Genomic DNA, 20278 nt, shown 5'->3' with positions numbered 1-20278 from the left:
TGATTAACTCAGTCTTCTGGAGAGTGGGCCTGAAAGTTGCAACCCTCGAATCCCATGGTTGGTGCCTCTGGCAACCAGCCCCCATCCTCCAGGAGTCACCTCATTAGCATAAACTCAGGTGTGGTCGAAGGGCGCATTTTATGAATAACAAGACTCTCCTATCGCCCATCAGTCGGGAAATTCCAAACGGGTTTTATGAGCTCTGTGCTGAGGGGAAGACCAAATACGTATTTCTTCTTATATCACAGTATCCCGGTATCTGTTGTTAAAAGATAAATGGAGTCCCATTAACAATTCTATGAATTTATTTGAGCAAAGATTGATTTGAATGAGGCAGCATCCCATCTAGCACACAGAAAGGAGCCCTGAGGAGCTGTACAAAATGAGAAACTTTTATGGGCAGAAGGGAGCAGGGACAAGGAAGTTAAACCAGGCAAAAAAGCGGGTTGGCTATGTCCACCAGGCAGATTCCCTCACCGCTGCTCGTCAGGTGATTCCTGATTGACGGGTTTAAGATTCCATTTCTGGGAGGGCAGAAACCATAATGAGGTCACGGTTTGGCAATGTGGAGTTTAGCACAAGGGACACTCCCTTTTGGGCCTGTGGTCTTGTTTTTATACTGTGTATGCCAGTGAAGCCAATATAATTATTGAGGAAAAGCAGTATTGTGTTGACGTCTTAAGAAAAAAGTTAAAAAATGTTTTCCCCCTCTTGTTTTTTTTTTTTTTTTTTTTGCGGTACGTGGGCCTCTCACCGTTGTGGCCTCTCCCGTTGCGGAGCACAGGCTCCGGACGCGCAGGCTCAGCGGCCATGGCTCACGGGCCCAGCCGCTCCGCGGCATGTGGGATCTTCCCAGACCGAGGCACGAACCCGTGTCCCCTGCATCGGCAGGCGGACTCTCAACCACTGCGCCACCAGAGAAGCCCTGTTTTCCCCCTCTTGGTCACTACATTTTCATCCTGTTCTACAAGTACTCCAAATTTAGCTTTTTAAAGTTTCCTGAGATTATAGGTGAAAGCAAAGAAACCGTGGCAAGATTGCTTTGGCATTTTATCACATACCTTTTTCAGATATGATTACTCTCTAACTTACTCGTTCTGGCGCCGGTTTCCTTCTGTTTTCTTTTTTTTTTCCTGCAAGAGGTGTCCATTGAATTCTGGAGTTCAAAGAGACCCAATACTTTGTTTTTTGTTTGTTTGTTTTTTTACTCACAAATAACCTGTGTATGTTTATTTTTTATTTATTTATTTTTATTAGTTATCCATTTTATACAGATCAGTGTATACATGTCAATCCCAATCGCCCAATTCATCACACCACCACCACCACCCCTCTGCCGCTTTCCCCTCTTGGTGTCCATACGTTTGTTCTCTACATCTGTGTCTCGATTTCTGCTCTGCAAACTGGTTCATCTGTATCATTTTCTAGGTTCCACATATATGCGTTAATATACGATATTTGTTTTTCTCTTTCTGACTTACTTCATTCTGTATGACAGTTTCTAGATGCATCCACGTCTCTACACATGACCCAGTTTCGTTCCTTTTTATGGCTGAGTAATATTCCATTCTATATATGTACCACATCTTCTTTATCTATTTGTCTGTTGATGGGTAGTTAGGTTGCTTCCATGACCTGGCTATTGTAAATAGTGCTTCAATGAACATTGAGGTGCATGTGTCTTTTTTTTTTTTAATAAATAAATAAATTTATTTATTTTTGGCTGTGTTGGGTCTTCGTTGATGTGCGTGGGCTTTAGCTGCAGTGAGCGGGGGCTACTCTTAGTTGCTGTGCACAGGCTTCTCATCGTTGTGGCTTCTCTTGTTGCGGAGCGTGGGCTCTAGGCGCGCAGGCTTCAGTAGTTGTGGCACGTGGGCTCATTTGTTGTGGCCTACGGGCTGTAGAGCTCAGGTTCAGTAGTTGTGGCGCACGGGCTTAGTTGCCCCATGGCATGTGGGATTTTCCCAGACCAGGGCTCGAACCCGTGTCCCCTGCATTAGCAGGAGGATTCTTAACCACTGTGCCACCAGGAAAGCCTGCATGTGTCTTTTTGAATTATGGTTTTCTCTGGATATATGCCCAGTAGTGGGATTGCTGGGTCATATGGTAATTCTATTTTTAGTTCTTTAAGGAACCTCCGTACTGTTCTCCAAGGTGGCTGTATCAATTTACATTCCCACCAACAGTGCAAGAGGGTTCCCTTTTCTCCACACCCTCTCCAGCATTTGTTGTTTGTAGATTTTGTGATGATGCCCATTCTAACTGGTGTGAGGTGATACCTCACTGTAGTTTTGATTTGCATTTCTCTAATAAGTAGTGATGTTGAGCAGCTTTTCATGTGCTTCTTGGCCATCTGTATGTCTTCATTGGAGAAATGTCTATTTAGGTCTTCTGCCCATTTTTCGATTAGGTTGTTTGTTTTTTTAATACTGAGCTGCATGAGCTGTTTATATATATTGGAGATTAATCCTTTGTCTGTTGATCCGCTTGCAAATATTTTCTCCCATTCTGAGCGTTGTCTTTCCATATTGTTTATGGTTTCCTTTGCTGTGCAAAAGCTTTGAAGTTTTATTAGGTCCCATTTGTTTATTTTTGTTTTTAGTTCCATTACTCTAGGAGGTGGTTCAAAAAATATTTTGCTGTGATTTATGTCAAACATTCTTCCTATGTTTTCCTCTAAGAGTTTTATAGTGCCTGGTCTTACATTTAGGTCTCTAACCCATTTTGACTTTATTTTTGTATATGGTGTTAGGGAGTGTTCTAATTTCGTTCTTTTACATGTAGCTGTCCAGTTATCCCAGCACCACTTATTGAAGAGGCTGTCTTTTCTCCATGGTATATCCTTGCCTTCTTTGTCAAAGATTAGTTGACCATAGGTGCGTGGGTTTATCTCTGGGCTTTCTATCCTGTTCCATTGATCTATTTTTCTGTTTTTGTGCCAGTACCATGTTGTTTTGATTACTGTAGCTTTGTAGTATAGTCTGAAGTCAGGGAGTCTGATTCCTCCAGCTCCATTTTTTCCCCTCAAGACTGCTTTGGCTATTCGGGGTCTTTTGTGTCTCCATACAAATTTTAAGATTTTTTGTTGTAGTTCTGTAAAAAATGCCATTGGTAATTTGATAGGGGTTGCATTGAATCTGTAGATTGCTTTGGGTAGTATAGTCATTTTCACAATACTGCTTCTTCCAATCCAAGAACATGGTATATCTCTCCATCTGTTGGTATCATCTTTAATTTCTTTCATCAGTGTCTTATAGTTTTCTGCATACAGGTCTTTTGTCTCTCTAGGTAGGTTTATTCCTAGGTATTTTATTCTTTTTGTTGCAGTGGTAAATGGGAGTGTTTCCTTAATTTCTCTTTCAGATTTTTCATCATTAGTGTATAGGAATGCAAGAGATTTCTGTGCATTAATTTTGTATCCTGCAACTTTACCAAATCCATTGATTAGCTCTAGTAGTTTTCTGGTGGCATGTTTAGGATTCTCTATGTATAGTATCATGTCATCTTCAAACAGTGACAGTTTTACTTCTTTTCCAATTTGTATTCCTTTTATTTCTTTTTTCTTCTCTGATTGCCATGACTAGGACTTCCAAAACTATGTTGAATAATAGTGGTGGGAGTGGACATCCTTGTCTTGTTCCTGATCTTAGAGGAAATGCTTTCAGTTTTTCACCATTGAGAAGGATGTTTGCTGTGGGTTTGTCATATGTGGCCTTTATTATGTTTAAGTAGGTTCCCTCTATGCCCACTTTCCGGAGAGTTTTTATCATAAATTGGTGTTGAATTTTGTCAGAAACTTTTTCTGCATCTATTGAGATGAACATATGGTTTTTATTCTTCAATTTGTTAATATGGTGTATCACATTGATTGATTTGCATATATTGAAGAATCCTTGCATCTCTGTGATAAATCTCACTTGACCATGGTGTATGATTCCTTTTAATGTGTTGTTGGATTCTGTTTGCTAGTATTTTGTTGAGGATTTTTGCATCTATATTCATCAGTGATATTGGTCTGTAATTTTCTTTTTTGTAATATCTTTGTCTGGTTTTGGTATCAGGGTGATGGTGGCCTCATAGAATGAATTTGGGAGTTTTCCTTCCTCTGCAATTTTTTGGAAGAGTTTGAGAAGGATGGATGTTAGCTCTTCTCTAAATGTTTGATAGATTTCACCTGTAAAGCCATCTGGTCCTGGACTTTTGTTTGTTGGAAGATTTTAAATCACAGCTTCAATTTCATTACTTGCGATTGGTCTGTTCATATTTTCTATTTCTTCCTGGTTCAGTCTTGGAAGGTTATACCTTTCTAAGAATTTTTCCATTTCTTCCAGGTTGTCCGTTTTATTGGCGTAACGCTGCTTGTAGTAGTCTCTTATGATGCTTTGTATTTCTGCGGTGTCTGTTGTAACTTCTCCTTTTTCATTTCTAATTTTATTGATTTGAGTCCTCTCCCTCTTGATGAGTCTGACTAATGGTTTATCAATTTTGTTTTTCTTCTCAAAGAACCAGCTTTTAGTTTTATTGATCTTTGCTATTGTTTTCTTTGTTTCTATTTCATTTATTTCTGCTCTGGTCTTTATGATTTCTTTCCTTCTGCTAACTTTGTGTTTGGTTTGTTCTTCTTTCTCTAGTTCCTTTAGGTGTAATGTTAGGTTGTTTATTTGAGACTTTTCTTGTTTCTTGAGGTAGGCTTGTATAGCTATAAACTTCCGTCTTAGAACTGCTTTTGCTGCATCCCATATGTTTTGGATTGTCGTTTTTATCTTTTTTTTTTTTTTTTGTGGTTCGCGGGCCTCTCACTGTTGTGTCCTCTCCCGTTGCGGAGCACAGGCTCCGGACGCGCAGGCTCAGCGGCCGTGGCTCACGGACCCAGCCGCTCCGCGGCATGTGGGATCTTCCCGGACCAGGGCACGAACCCGTGTCCCCTGCATCAGCAGGCAGACTCTCAACCACTGCGCCCCCAGGGAAGCCCGGATTGTCGTGTTTTGATTGTCATTTGTCTCTAGGTATTTTTTGATTTCCTTGTTGATTTCTCCAGTGATCTCTTGGTTATTTAATAACATACTGTTTAGCCTCCATGTGTTTGTGTTTTTTACGTTTTTTTTCCCTGTAATTGATTTCTAATCTCATAGCGTTGTGGTCAGAAAGGACGCTTGATATGATTTCAATTTTCTTAAATTTACTGAGGCTTGATTTGTGACCCACGATGTGATCTATCCTGGAGAATGTTCCGTGCACATTTGAGAAGAAAGTGTAATCTGCTGTTTTTGGATGGAATGTCCTATAAATATCAATTAAATCTATCTGGTCTATTGTGTCATTTAAAGCTTGTGTTTCCTTATTAATTTTCTATTTGGATGATGTGTCCATTGGTGTAAGTGAGGTGTTAAAGTCCCCCACAATTACTGTGTTGCTGTCAATTTCCTCTCTTATAGCTGTTAGCAGTTGCCTTATGTATTGAGGTGCACCTGTGTCGGGTGCATATATATTTATAATTGTTATATCTTCTTTTTGGATTGATCCCTTGATCATTACATAGTGTCCTTCCTTGTCTCTTGTAACATTCTTTATTTTAAAGTTTATTTTATCTGATACGAGTATTGCTACTCCAGCTTTCTTTTGGTTTCCATTTGCATGGAATATCTTTCTCCATCCCCCTACTTTGAGTCTGTATGTGTCCCTAGGTCTGAAGTGGGTCTCTTGTAGACAGCATATATATGGGTCTTGTTTTTGTATCCATTCATCAAGCCTGTGTCTTTTGGTTGAACCATTTAATCCATTCACGTTTAAGGTAATTATCAATATGTATGTTCCTATGACCATTTTCTTAATTGTTTTCGGTTTGTTTTTGTAGGTCCTTTTCTTCTCTTGTGTTTCCCACTTAGAGAAGTTCCTTTAGCATTTGTTGTAGAGCTGGTTTGGTGGTGCGGAATTCTCTTAGCTTTTGCTTGTCTGTAAAGCTTTTGATTTCTTCATCGAATCTGAATGAGATCCTTGCTGGGTAGAGTAATCTTTGTTGTAGGTTCTTCCTTTTCATCACTTTAAGTATATCATGCCACTCCTTTCTGGCTTGTAGAGTTTCTGCTGAGAAATCAGCTGTTAACCTTATGGGCATTCCCTTGTATGTTATTTGTCGTTTTTCCCTTGCTACTCTCAGTAATTTTTCTTTGTCTTTAATTTTTACCAATTTGATTACTATGTGTCTTGGCGTGTTTCTTCTTGGGTTTATCCTGTATGGGACTCTCTGCACTTCCTGCACTTGGGTGGCTATTTTCTTTCCCATGTTAGGGAAGTTTTTGACTATCATCTCTTCAAATATTTTCTCGGGTCCTTTCTCTCTCTCTTTTCTTTCTGGGACCCCTATAATGTGAATGTTGTTGCGTTTAATGTTGTCCCAGAGGTCTCTTAGGCTGTCTTCATTTCTTTTCATTCTTTTTTCTTTATTCTGTTCCCCAGCAGTGAATTCCACCATTCTGTCTTCCAGGTCAGTTATCCATTCTTCTGCCTCAGTTATTCTGCTATTGATTCCTTCTAATGTAGTTTTCATTTCAGTTATTGTATTGTTTATCTCTGTTTGTTTGTTCTTTAATTCTTCTAGGTCTTGGTTAAACATTTCTTGCATCTCTCTCGACCTTTGCCTCCGTTCTTTTTCCGAGGTCCTGGATCATCTTCACTATCATTATTCTGAATTCTTTTTCTGGAAGATTGCCTATCTCCATTTCATTTAGTTGTTTTTTTGGGGTTTTATCTTGTTCATTCATCTGGTACATAGCCCTCTGCTTTTTCATCTTGTCTGTCTTTCTCTCCTTCTGTTTTCTTATTCATATCTGCTAGATATAAAAAATGTTTGTTTCACTGAAGAGCACTGTAGCCATATTCCTCCTCTATCCGAGCTCCTCTGGTAATGTTCTGCCATTCGAGCCATGCTTTTCATTTACAGAGGATTAAAGATGTGAATGATGGATGAAACCTAGCAGGTCTCGTGCAGTTTCCCTGCTTTGTGTGGTTTCTAGTGCCCCAGTTCCATCACTTTTCACTTTGTCTTCCTTTAATTGTCTTTGCCTGGAAGCATCAGCAGTTACTCCTGAGTGCTGTTGAGTGGATTTGACCTGAAGAGAAGCAGCAGTTGATGGGGACAGTTTGGCATCTGGAGGCTAGCTTGTCTCATTCTGGGTTAGGCAGAACTGGTCTCTTGATCTTTCAGGTCTATCACAACTCCTTCCAGTTTCTGAGATGAGCTTATTCCGGCATTCACAGCTCCTGTGGACTGCCACTAATCCAGTTGCAGTGAACTCATAGCAAGCACCATTTTTTTCTCAGTTCTTAAGAAAGGAGCAGTTATGTACTCCTGACCTCCTAATCTAGGTTATATAACCGGAAGCATTCTGGGCGGGTAGTGGGGAGATAGGGACCCAGCATTTGCAAAAGTTTTGGCGACAGAGCATAGAGTGTGTTCAGGAAAGGAGAAGTTCAGTGTGGCTGAAGTGCAGAGGCCTGGTGGGCAGGGGGAGAAATGAAGCTGGACGGCCAGGCTGGGAAGAGCCCAAGGGGCCCCGAAGTCTTGAGAAGGCTGGAGTTTATTTTAAGGGTAGTGGGAAGCCACTGACAAGTTTTAAGTAGGGAGTGACACAGTCTGATTTGTATTTTATTAGAAGTTCTGCAGTTACAGTGACTAGATTGTAGTGTTTTAGTGAAAATCCTCTGGCTTCAGGGCTAGAGGGAAACTGACCCAGGTTAATGGTGACTTGGATTTGGGTAACAGCAGAGAGGATGGAGGGTAGTGGACAAATCTGAGAGATGTGACGACCGGGTAGAGGGAGAGAGGAAGAAGATGCTCGAAAAAGGTGTGTTTTGTTCGCTCTCGGTCTCAGCGTGAGATCTGGCAGCAGGTCTCAGTTCTTCCATTTATGAGGCGACCGCCCTGTGTTCGCCACCTCCCTGCCTCAGAGGTTATGTTCGGATTCAAGAGCAAATACCTTTGAAGCCCTTTGAGAGGCTTGAGACCTGAGAGCAGTTAGGTCAGGCTTTTGAATTTAGCTTATGGTAGGTGGTAACATTTGGCAGAAAGGACTCTCCATGCTTCTGATGCCTGCTGGTATAACTCAGCCTCTGCTGTGCCTTTGGCCGGCGTGAGCGGGCTGATAAAAGTGCTGGGAGGAGAATAATGCCTGCAGCTCACTGGAAAGCCCCAGTGCACTTGGCTCAGTGTTACGTCCATATTGGACAATACGGAAGCTGGACCCTTCTCTCTCCTCCCTTTTATATTCCTTAGGAGCCCTTAGAAAAAGGATCTGTAAACAGAATTGGAACAAACTGGTTTTGTCTTCAACATAAAACAGAGCTGAGATGTCGGATGTTTGAAAAGACCCTGGAAGGGAAGAAAAGACAGTTTGTAGACGTGTTCCATAATAGAGGGATCAGCTGAAATAAAAGGTGTCCTGAGAAGAATTAGGGCTGGCAGAATGGAATGGCAAGAATTATTCCAAATCATGTAGGATAACATGGGGGGGGAAAAAAAGACAAGTTCTTTCTTTTCCCTTTAAAGAGAGTGTGTGTGTGTGTGTGTGTGTGTCTGTGTGTGTACTGGTGGGACACTTGAAATCAAAACCCTTTTCTTGCTCTAGAAGCCTAAGGAATGGACCTGAGTGGGCTCATACATTTCGGTCCCTCTTGCCTGGTCTAAGCAGCCAGTGTGGTCTGGCGGCCTGCTTTGGAGTTGTGTCTGTTTGGAAAAGATACAGTTAACCTTTAACTTGTCCATGCCGTAAACAGACAAGTCCTGGATCTAAAAACAGTACTGACAACTGAATGAGCATGTCAGAAATACCTGAATGACAGCATGGAATTTGGGGAGCCGTTGTAGGTCTTTGAAAGAAGAGCTGAATTCACTGTCGACAGGAATTGTTATGGCTGTTATTTCATCTGGTGATGATTTGACCATGTGGAGGTAGGGAGAATAGAATGTCATGTTCTTTCACTGAGGCTGTGCCATGAGCAACTCTATTGAAATAGAATGTCAGAGCTCCTGGTTGGAGACCCAGGAGGACTGGCCATGGGCTTGGAGTGAGGCCAGGCAGTGATTACAGCTTACGAGGCCGAGAGCAATCCGTTCAAAAAGTTCAGTGAGCCTTGTTCAAGCTCCTCCTTAAAGCTAACACCTCCCCCTCTATTTCTGTCCTTCCAGAAGTGCGTACTGTGCCGCCTCAGTAGCTTCTCTGACCAACATCATCACTCCAGACCTGTTTGAGGGCACTGCTGAATGGATCGCAAGGTGAGAGAAGCTGAGATTTGTCCTGCCTCTTAGACAGCAGGCGGTCAAGACTTCTGAAAAATAAAGTGTAGAAGGACCAGAGAAGGGAATATAAAATTACAAGAGATGTCTGGGTTGAAGGATTGTGCATTTCAAAAATACTTTAAAAGTTTTCTTTTTTTCCAAACTTTCTTTAATGTGATTGGCAAGGATCAAAACCTTGGGTAAACAGTATTGGTCAGAGTCTAAATGGAGTTCAACCAGTTTGGAGAGCAATTTGGAAATATCTCAAAGATGCCCTTGCTGATGACCCCAAAATTCCACTTCTCCAGAAAATCACACCACATGCATGAAAGAGACAAGCATAGGACTTGTTTATAATAGTAAAACGCTGAAAACAGATTAAATGTTCACAAGCACAAGATGGATAAGTGAGTTGTGGTGTAGTCATATTGAAATATAATACAGCAATTAAAATGAATGAACTAGAGCTACACGTATCAATATGGGTGAGTCTCAAAAACACTGTTGAGGAAAAAAAAGGATGTTAAAGAAAACATGCAGATCACATTTGCTTAAAATTTGAAAACATGCAAAACAATTCTATGCTGTTTATGGGAAGAATCACATGTAGTAATATAAAAACATGCTGGGAAGGATAAACACCAAATTCAGGATGGTGCTTACTTCGGGGGAGAAAGTAAAGAAAATGAGATTAAGGGAGGTCTGTACTTCTACTCAGGAGACTTCAGTTGTATCTGTAATTGTTTGTTTAAAATAAAAAAAACCTGAAATGCATACGGCTAAATCAAAGCTAGGTGTTAGGTACATGTATGTTCTATATATTATTTGCTGTACTTTCGTGGATCCTTCAAATTATTTCATAATTTTAAAAAAAGGTATAGTAGATTTATATGTATTATTGAGGAATTATATCCAAGCTGTATTTTATTTTTTACATTTTAATTTTTATCAAAGTAGTACTTACTACTATGAAAATACAATTTTCAGCTAAACCAAATGAGATACTATGATCATATTTACTTTTTTTTTTTTTTTTTGCGGTACGCGGGCCTCTCACTGTTGTGGCCTCTCCCATTGCGGAGTGCAGGCTCAGCGGCATGGGCCCAGCCGCTCCGCGGCATGTGGGATCTTCCCGGACCGGGGCACGAACCCGTGTCCCCTGCATCGGCAGGCAGACTCTCAACCACTGCGCCACCAGGGAAGCCCCATATTTACTTTTTTGTATAACTTTTACTTTCCTGGAATTAATTATTACCTCTTAATTCCCAAATTTTCTGCCAGAGCTATAAAATTATTCTCAGTACAGTTAAACACTTCAGGTAATGTATCAGTTCTCGTGTGTGTGTGTGTGTGTGTGTGTGTGTGTGTGTGTGTGTGTGCACGTGCGTTTTGAGTTATCCCTCCTGGGGCCTCTGCCCTCCTGCTTCAGACTGGACAGATTGCTCTCAGCTTGCTGCACAGCAGGCATCCAGCAGCTTCCTTTCAGCAGGAAATTCACTTCACTTCTCTGCTTTGTTAAAGCCCCATCCTCCTTTTTCCTGGTTTACTCACTCATTTTAATGAATCACATATCGTATTCCAACAGATCCCCAATAAGAGAACTTCGGCGGTACGTTTTAAAGATTTTGCATGTATTTTTATTCTAGTCTCCCACTTGATTTATAGTTTATTTGGTTAGAGACTTCTAAATTGGAAACTGGATCAATTGTATTCCTTCAGAATTTTTAAGCACTGCTCCATTATCTTTTGGCTGCCAGTGTCATTGTTAGAAAGGCTGATAATAATGGTAACCAGCATTTACTGAGGATTTGGTATGTAATACTCAATAGTAAGAGAGCGATAGTTTAAAGATTGAGAGTATATAGCCTTTTGCTCTGGACTACCTGGGTTTGGTTCTTTTTTATACTTTCTGTTTTTCTCAGTTGAGATTTCCCATCTTTTCATTCATTACAAGTGTATTTTTCTTCACTTCACTAAGGTAAATATAAAATTATAATATCTACTTTAAAATTCTTGCCTGGTCATTTCAACATCTGGCTGTCTTGGAGTTGACATGTCTCACTTGCCTGAGTGTCTATGTCAAGTAATCTTTGGACTGTACCCTGGACATTGTGATGTTATATTGCAGAGATTGGATTCTGTTAGATTGCTTTAAAGAGTGTTGATATTTTTCCTTTAGCAGGCAATCAACTTGGTTAGACACACCTGCAGTGGGCAGGGGCTCAGGTCTTGGATCAGTTCTTGGTCAGAAGCTGCTTTCAGTTTGCCCAATGCATGTGTGATTCAGGGTCAGGTAAAATTTTAAGCAAAGTTTAAACATGGAATTTGGGTTTTCCTTCTCTGGCTCTCCTCTTTCTGGGATTCCTCCTCAATTACTGTCAGCCTGGTTCTTCTTGCCAGAAACATGGTGGGCCTTCTGTTAGCTTCAGCTGCCTTCCCCTGACCTGCTGCTGCCACTGTTAGGTGACTGTAGCCATCCTCAGGGCAAATCAGGAAGAAAAAAAATAGGGTGGGGGAGGGGGGGGACGGACTGCTCCAACTTTCAAATCCCCAGCTTTTTTCAGTTTGCTGAGCCCTCAGGAAGTTGTTTTCGTGTGTTTTGTCCAGAATATATAGTTATTTGCAGGATTGGTTTGTTAGGCCCTTAACTAGATGTGAAATTCTGACTGCCTGGGTTTGAAGCCCAGTTTTGTCATTTATTAGCTTTGTGCCTTGGACAAATTAACTTCTCCATGCCATAGTTTCCCTATATAGCAAATGATGGGATATTGAATATGACATTAAGCTAAAATACAAAGAAATTAAGTGACCAAAGCCTGTTAGGGTAACCACTGTGCTTTACTGCCTCCCAATCTACTGTATTCCTAATCCATTGTTGTTTTTGTTTTGTTTCTCTTATTCTTGCTGTTTGAAAAATTCATGATGATGAACCATGATATGGATTTCTTTTTGCATTCATTGTGCTGGGCACTCAGCAGTTATCTTCAATCTAGAATTGCATGTGCTTTACTTCCAAGAAACTTTATTATTTCTTTGATAACTTCTTCCCCTCCATTTTCTTTGTTTGCTCTTTTTATAACATCCAATAAGTGGAATTGGTCTTCTAATTTTTCAGAAACTTTTTGCCTATCTTTCATCTCTTCATCTTTCTTATTGTGCTTTCTAAGAGATTCCCTTACCTTTTATCTTCTAATCCCTCTGTTGAGTTTTTATTTCTGCAGTTCTATTTTAACTTTTAATTTCCATTTATAAAGAATACTTCCTTTTTATATTCTCTCCTGTTCTTGTTTCAGGGATATTTGTCCTTGCAGTGTTTTTATTTTGTATATAGTATTTTATCTAAAGATATAACTTAAAGTTTACTTCTGCTCCCTACATTATTTCCTCCAATTTATTTTTGTTGATTTGTCTTATTTTTGCTTCATATTTTACATAAAAGTCTCTTTCACGTAAGAGACTTTGCTCAAATGTCTGGTGTTCATATTTAAGTGTCAGGTGCTAAAAAAACTGTGTGTGCCACGGTGGGCTGGGATGCAGCCATTCATGGGGGATTCTCATATATCAATATCTGTAGGGTTTTTCCCTTGGGCTTATCCATTTCCCTAGAGAAGAATCTTCCAGATTCCTGGTTGGGGTATGAAGTTAGCGGCCAGCTTTGTGAAATACTAATAGGGAAAGGGGTTGAGGGTGCTTGTGCTCAGATCTTAGACTCACTTAATCCCCCTGCTCAGTACAGTGCCTCCACCTGCTCTCAGCTGTGCTGGAAATCCTGGAATTCAGTTCCTCTTCATTCAGCCCCTGAAACCTCCCATCTTCTGCTGGGTACCTGGAGGTATAGCTGATTCTCTTATAAATTTACCACCAGTCAACTTGGTTCAAACTCATCCCACTTTAGGGGTACCTTGTGTCCCCCAGCTTGTCATCGGAACATATCACCTTGCTTTCTATTTCTTCTTCCCTCCTTTCCTCCCAGGGCTGGTGTAGGTTTGTCGGTTCTGTTAAGTCAGTTACGTCTTACCTCTCTCCTTTTCCAGCTTTCACGATTTTGTTATCTCCTGTCTGTATTCATATCCTCTCCTATTCTCTTTACCCTTGTGGGTTTATCCTTTTTTAAAATTCCTTTACTTTCATTTTACTGGACTCTTGTGTTCAATCAGTTATATTTAACTAGAAGGTACTCCCAAAGAATTTTACTAAATTGCTCTCATGCATGTAAAAACAGGGATGGAAAGTGGAATATGTAAATAAATGTATATTGTGTGTGTGTGCATGCGTGTATGTGTGGAGAGAAAGAGGGACTGAGACGTAGAAACTCAGCTGGTGAGAGGAACTAGGAGGCCAGGCTCAGCAGTTGTAACTTTTTATTGCTTATTCTTTTATACTGTTTTATTATTTTTTTTTAACTCAAAAAACATTTTTAAAGGTAAGTTAAGAAAAAAAAAATTCAGAGGTCCTTTGCATGTTCTTCACTCATCAGACCTTTCAAACTTGAGCTGTTCCTGTGCGCCATGAAGCCAAATGCACTGGAAAGAAAACTTGGATTGTGTGTCTTTGGGTGGTGGTGGGGTTAGGGGATAGAGGATGCTGAAGAATCTGTCCAGGGGGTGGTAGCCAGCTCTTGACTCAGCACTCTGCTGTGATCTCCCGGGATCTTGGGCCTCTCTGAAAAGGGCCTCTGAGTTCCCGAGGCCTCTCCTTTAACGAGAGGCACCTGGAAGACAGGAGGTGTTACAGGTTCCTTTCTCTTCTACCCGGAAGTTGGATTAAGTGCTCAGCCACCTGCGTACCTGTCAGGATTTGTGAGGCGGACACACCTGTAGGGAGTGTGGCTCTATGTACATACCTGTAGATCATTGGAAGTGAAGTTCTATGTTATATGAAAATATACTGAAAAGAAAATCTCTTATTTCACAGATAAAACATGTTTATTATAAACAAGCAAAAAGAAAATCTAACTGCTTGTAATCCACCACTAACCGCTCATTTGCTGTATATGTTTCCAGAATTCCAGAAAAATCATGCAGTATATTATCATTTTATAACTTTTTCATGTAATGTATTTGGAACATTCTTAAGTATACTTCTGTAGCATTATTTTAAACGACTGTAGTGTTCTGTTATACGGATATACCATAATTTATATAACGAGTCCCTTACTGTTGAGCTTCTGAGTTGTTTCTGATATTTCACTGTTATAAATGGGAATACAGTAAACAATCTTACAATCTGACTTTTGAACACATTTCTTACTTACTTTATAAGATTAATTCCTAGAAATGACCCTATATTGCTGAGCCAAAGATTACTCATGTTTTTATGACTAGAAAATACACTCTTAAATATATAGTCTAATCCCAAATAATTACTGTGATAATAAAGTAATTTGAAAATGTAGGAAATTGTAATTTAAAAAAATAAGAAGTTTACTTTGAATGGTTATAAAGGTATGTATTTTCACTATAGAAACTTTTTGAAAATACAGAAAAATAAAGAGGAAAAATAGCAGCAATAGACCTGTACTGAAAGATAACCAGAATTAGCAGTTATTTTTCAATTTTATTTTAACCTGATGGTTATCACACTATACGTATGATTTTATAACTTTTTCCAAAAAGTAATGATTTGAGGTACTATGTTTGTTACATTAGTAGACTATGTCTGAGTTTCCTTTTTTTTTTTTTTTTTGAGGAAAAGCTATTTCTAAAAGTTAATTAGCATCTTTCCATTCATAGTTGCAATGTTGTTTGTTTTTTTAATAGAAGTATAGTTGATTTATAATGTGTTAATTTCTGGTGTACAACAAAGTGATTCAGTTTTATATATATATTCTTTTCCATTATAGTTTATTACATGATATTGAATATAGTTATAGCTGTTGAGTATAGTTACAGCTATTGAATATAGTTGCATTAAACTAAGCAAACTCATCCTTTGCCATCCAGGGTGGTCCTGCACTTGTGCTCATTGGTTGACACTCAGTCTGCTTTTCTCAATCTCCTTCCAGGTGTCAGAATTGGGAAGGTGGAATTGGCGGGGTGCCAGGGATGGAAGCCCACGGTGGCTATACTTTCTGTGGCCTGGCCGCACTGGTCATCCTCAAGAAGGAACGCTTCTTGAACTTGAAGAGCTTATTAGTAAGTACTTGGTGATCCGTCTTCCTCTCAGGCCCCAGGCCCCTGAGATGTGACTGCTCAGGCATGCTGGCTTAAGGGACGGTTGGCTGTGGGAAGGGCTAACAGTTCCTGCCTGGAGCTGTGAACTAACAGTCCTGTAACGAAGCTTCAGATGCAGTTGTTGGAGTGCTCAGCACTGTACCAAGAAAGTGCAAGGGGTGAACATCTGTGCTCGGTTTCAGTTCCCTTCTTCCTGCCTTTCCATCTTCCTGCTCTGAACTTTCTGTACAGTGTGTTAGGCCAATTCCAGAGGCTTCTTGAATCCCTCAGACATCTGGTATGGGCCAGAGTACCTTCCTCCTACTTCAAAGAGAAGTATAGCTTCAGCCTCTTAAAATTAGAGGTTATCATGTGCCTTGGAAAGATTCTCCTGGGAGAAGAAGTTATGAGAAGAGTTTTGAGGCATTTTGAAGCCGAGCTTTCATTACCTGCTGCACTATGTGAACGTTTAGTAACTACCTTGACATGAACTAGGCACAGCCGGTTAATGCACAGAGCAGGTGGCCCAGGCATTTATGTCTCAACTCCAAGCTCCTGCCCAATATTCAGAATGAACTCAGAGCACAGTCAGCTTCAGGGACTTGTTCGATTATAGCTAAATTATCATTGGAGGCCTAGTACATAAACACACACACACACACACAGCCACGAAGGAGCTATCTTTGGGGAAGCATTTATTCCCTCACCATGACCTCAAAGCAAACCAGCTGCCACTGATACTCATCTCCTCTCCCCAAGTTCAGATGTCAGGTTCCCATCATAGGAACCATTGTGAGACCCATCTTGAGCTTCCAAGACAGTTTCTATTATATCTATAAGATGTGACCAGCAGCATTTTGTCTGCACCTTTAGGAAGCCTCCTATAGCATACTCTTCCTGAAGGTTCTTACAGCCTTGAAGGTTTATGCCAAAATGGCCAACTTTGTGCCCAGATTTCGAGTTTATCAGACATTTTGAAAACTGATCACCAACAAGGCGTGAAACATAAAAGCTCCATTTCCCAGGCAGAAACAAGGAATAAGTAGATGCCTCAGTTACAATAACAGCGTTCTGGATTTGAACCCTGTCTGTGCCACTTCACAGCCATATGACCTTGGGAAAATGGTCTAATCTCTTTTAACTTCATTTTTTTTCCTCTGTAAGGTAGAAGTAACAGTTCTTTGAAGGTCAAAGGAGAGAACAGGTATAAACAGCCTGGTACATAGTAGGTGCGACCTTCTTATCCAAACTACTCCCTCCCCTCTGTTTGCTCTGGGAGAACTAGGACCCATCCTTGAAGGATTTTATGAATTCATATAGGCAAGGGAAACAGAATAAATTCATGGACTTAGGCACTGGAAAAAAATAATTAGTCTAGGTTAGAAACACTTCATCTGTGGGGTAAGTAAAAGTGAAGAATGGACTCCCTACTGTAGTGCCCGTTTTCCTGAGTAATGCTTTGCCTGCTTTCATTAAATGGCATCAATCCTAAAGCGCTGGTTCATTTAAGACTGACTGGGGATATGTTAGTGCCTGCACCTGCAGTGCAGTTTTTCTGTGTCTTTTTAAGAATTTTGGATTGTGACTCTCTGTGGGTGGGTGTTACTTTGAACAGGGATATAACCTAAAGTCTACAATTATTAATTAAAGGAGGGCTGGACTCCTTCTGAAGAGGGTCCTTAGTGACTCCTTTCAGGAACTCAGTCTAGTAAGAACGTAGGTACAGGGGAAATACCATACTCTGTACCTTTCAGTTTGGTGAGGCTGCCCCGTGAGTCGCTGGCAGGTGGCTGGAACTGCCTTGGGGGGCTGGGAGGGAAGTGGAGATATTATCTGCTTGGCCAGTTGGTTCTACTCATTCCTTGAGGCCAAACCCTCCACTATCTCCATATTCATAGTAGAGTGTGTTTAGAAAACTTGGAGATAAGCATGCATCTCATGTGACCACTGAGTGACACCAAGAGCCATCCTACAGGTTCAAAGTAAACTCTTTTCTTCTGTCAGCCAGCCAGCTTCTCCTGGGATAGCAGAGAGGCTAGACCACACAGAGCCATCCTCATTCACCAGGGCTAACGGCTTCTGCCCCCAGTCCTGCGAGGGACAAGGGCCATGCTAAGAAATCTTGGATGAATTTCCTCAGGTGCCAAGTAAAAGCCAAGAGTAGTTTGAGATCAGCTGATGACTTGTAGCACAAAATTCCATTTATCTGCTTTTAATAAACTTCCCTGAGCAGGGAAGGTGAATAGAAATCAGCCACTGGTGGTCTGGCCTTAAACTTCCTAGTTACACCTTATTTATTAAGAGATGCTTGGGCTTCCCTGGTGGCGCAGTGGTTGAGAGTCCGCCTGCCGATGCAGGGGACACGGGTTCGTGCCCCGGTCCGGGAGGACCCCACGTGCCGCGGAGCGGCTGGACCCGTGAGCCATGGCCACTGAACCTGCGCGTCCAGAGCCTATGCTCCGCAACGGGAGAGACCACAACAGTTAGAGGCCCGTGTGCCGCCAAAAAAAAAAAAAAAAAAAAGAGATGCTTGCAGGTTTCCTTTCAGGCCAATTTGGCGCACTTGTTCTCTCAGCACCAGAACCCACTTGGAACCCGGGAAAAGGTGGTTAGTTGTCTGTTAGGCCCTGAGCAGAGATTCATGCTGGTTGCCTCAAGAGGGTTAGACTAGATGTTGCACTGTAGTGTAGTCTGTGGCAGTGAGGGTGAGGAAGTCCGAGGCCAGAGCACCAGAACTCGGGTGCCAGGAAGCCAAGAGATGGGACCCCTCTCTCCCAGATTGGCCTCTGGGGATCTGGGCTCGCTGGATTTCGGGTCTCTTTTAACCTACAGCTGCCTCTCCCTTCTCTGTCTCACGCTCAGCAATGGGTGACAAGCCGGCAGATGCGGTTTGAAGGTGGATTTCAGGGCCGCTGCAACAAGCTGGTGGATGGCTGCTACTCCTTCTGGCAGGCGGGGCTCCTGCCTCTGCTCCACCGTGCACTGCACGCCCAAGGTGAGCCCAGGGGCTGTACGCAGGATTGGGTGACTCCCCTCAGCTGCTGACCGAGTCGGAGGCCAGGGCGCTCTGTTAGAGGGTTGAAATAGGCTGTCTGTCCCGGATTTTGAGGTGCCCAGTGTGGACCTTCCCGCCTCAGGCTAGGATTCTGTCCCATTGGTTTAGGGGCCACTGCTGCTTCACTCTGGCTGTGGCTAGGGGGAGGCAGGTGCCTGGCTCCACGGTGACCACCACCTCAACTCCATGTGAAGCTGCAGTTTCCGGTGCAGAACTCTCTGTGTGTCACGTCAGAACTGAAAACCCACACTATGCACGTGGTCACAGCAGTGACAGAAAGGCAGTTGCGTAAGCGGGCAGAGAACCAGAAACCCTGGAGCAAAGACCCACCATGCCTGGCTGGCTGCGTGGTTGCCGCCATTAGAAGTGTTGTATTTTAGATTCATTGAAGAATCCTGGATGCGGGTTTGTCCCCCCTGCCCCGCACCACTGGAGCGGAGAGACCTGGGTTCATCTCTGTGGAGCCTCAGATGGGAGTGCAGATCCAAGCAGTGAGATAGAGAGCAAACTTCTGGGAGCCTTCCCTTTACCTCTCGACATCTCAGGCCACTGGCTGCCTCCGGAATCATCTTTTTCATTTTATGTGAGAACAGGGTGTCTTGAGGAAACCAGTGGGAGAGGGGAGGTCTGGAGGCCCTGCTGGGCGCAGATCTGGTCTTGGAATGAGATCCCTTGGCCCAGAGGGAAGCTTTTCTTTGGACTTAGTAGTTGGGTTATTCATTGCTCAAATGTAGAAGATGAGATTCTTTTCTACTGCCCCCGTCCCCCACCCTGCCCCACACACGTGTTCTTCTTGTTTGGCTGTCTTTTTCTGAGCCCCTTTCTTTCATTTCTTAATTTCATTTAAGTTGTGGCCATTTTGGGTACCGAATTGAAGTCAGCAGAGCCTCTGTCCTGTCTCCCCATCGCTGTATCCTCCCCGTCGCGGTCTGTCCTGAGAATCCTTGGCCTGGAGCCCGCGGGCTTTCAGTTTCAGGGTGCTAAGATATGTCTCAGCTGAGATACGTCCCCTGACTCTGGAACCTGCACGGTCTCTGGCTGAACACTATAGTAGGGAAGTCAGAAGTCCCCCGAGAGTCCGGCGTTTCAAAACAGAAATAACTTGGGGTTTTAGTGATCTCTTTATTTGGAACTGGTGAGGTCAAGCCTCTGGGTCACACCGTCAGCCTCTCACAAACCTGTCCCTGGCAGGATTAAGATGCAGTCATTCTGCAGCTGCCAGGAAAATCTAGTGAGAGCGTAACAGGAGGGCTACCTGCCAAAGTCTTCAGGGGGCCCCTGGTTCACATTTTGTTTATCATAGTGCAAGTTCTGGAGGACTAGTCACATTCAAAGCTCTGCCTGTGGGAAAAGTTAGTTGCCTGTGAATCTTGGTGCTTCCAGCTTTTTTCACTGCTTGGAAGGAGGCCCATGTTAGGCCCAAAGCTCACGCCTCAGCAAACAGTGGGCCTGGACTAGGCAGGGCTCCGGAAGACGGGAGTGTTTTGAGTGGTGGGCAAAATGCTGACGTTGAGAGTCAAAAGGAGATGCGACGTAGAACGATATTCACAATGTACTGTGATCAAAGTTAGGTTTCAAAGCAGTATGTGTGTAATTCCATTTTCAGTGAAGAGTTGACTCCAAAAAATTAATGGAAGGTATCTGGGTTGTGAAATGACAGGTGATGTTTGTTTTCTTTCTTTTTTACTTCTATTTTCTAATTTTTCTACAATAATATATCTTTCTTACATAAAGGAAAACGACAAAAGTTATTTTACAAAAGAGAAATTCTATAGACAAAACTAGTAGCAAGGTGGG

The 20278-nt window shown here is 42.1% G+C and overlaps 1 protein-coding gene across 2 annotated transcripts in view; it reads left to right on the top strand.

Annotated features, from left to right (window-relative positions):
- Positions 1 to 20278, top strand: part of LOC309963946 (protein farnesyltransferase subunit beta) — a gene marked incomplete at both ends in the record, with an annotated part of 83778 nt that overhangs the window by 52242 nt on the left and 11258 nt on the right. For both annotated transcript variants that reach the window (XM_082842495.1, XM_082842494.1), the window contains 3 exons: positions 9185 to 9271; positions 15279 to 15408; positions 18289 to 18421. In XM_082842495.1, the coding sequence (XP_082698621.1) occupies positions 9185 to 9271; positions 15279 to 15408; positions 18289 to 18421 (350 nt within the window). The remainder of the gene's footprint in view (positions 1 to 9184; positions 9272 to 15278; positions 15409 to 18288; positions 18422 to 20278) is intronic.

This window comes from Leucopleurus acutus (assembly GCF_964270905.1).
Source record: "Leucopleurus acutus genome assembly, chromosome: 1".
In the NCBI taxonomy this organism is placed as follows: Eukaryota; Metazoa; Chordata; class Mammalia; order Artiodactyla; family Delphinidae; genus Leucopleurus; species Leucopleurus acutus.
This window is presented reverse-complemented; position numbering and strand designations above follow the sequence as displayed.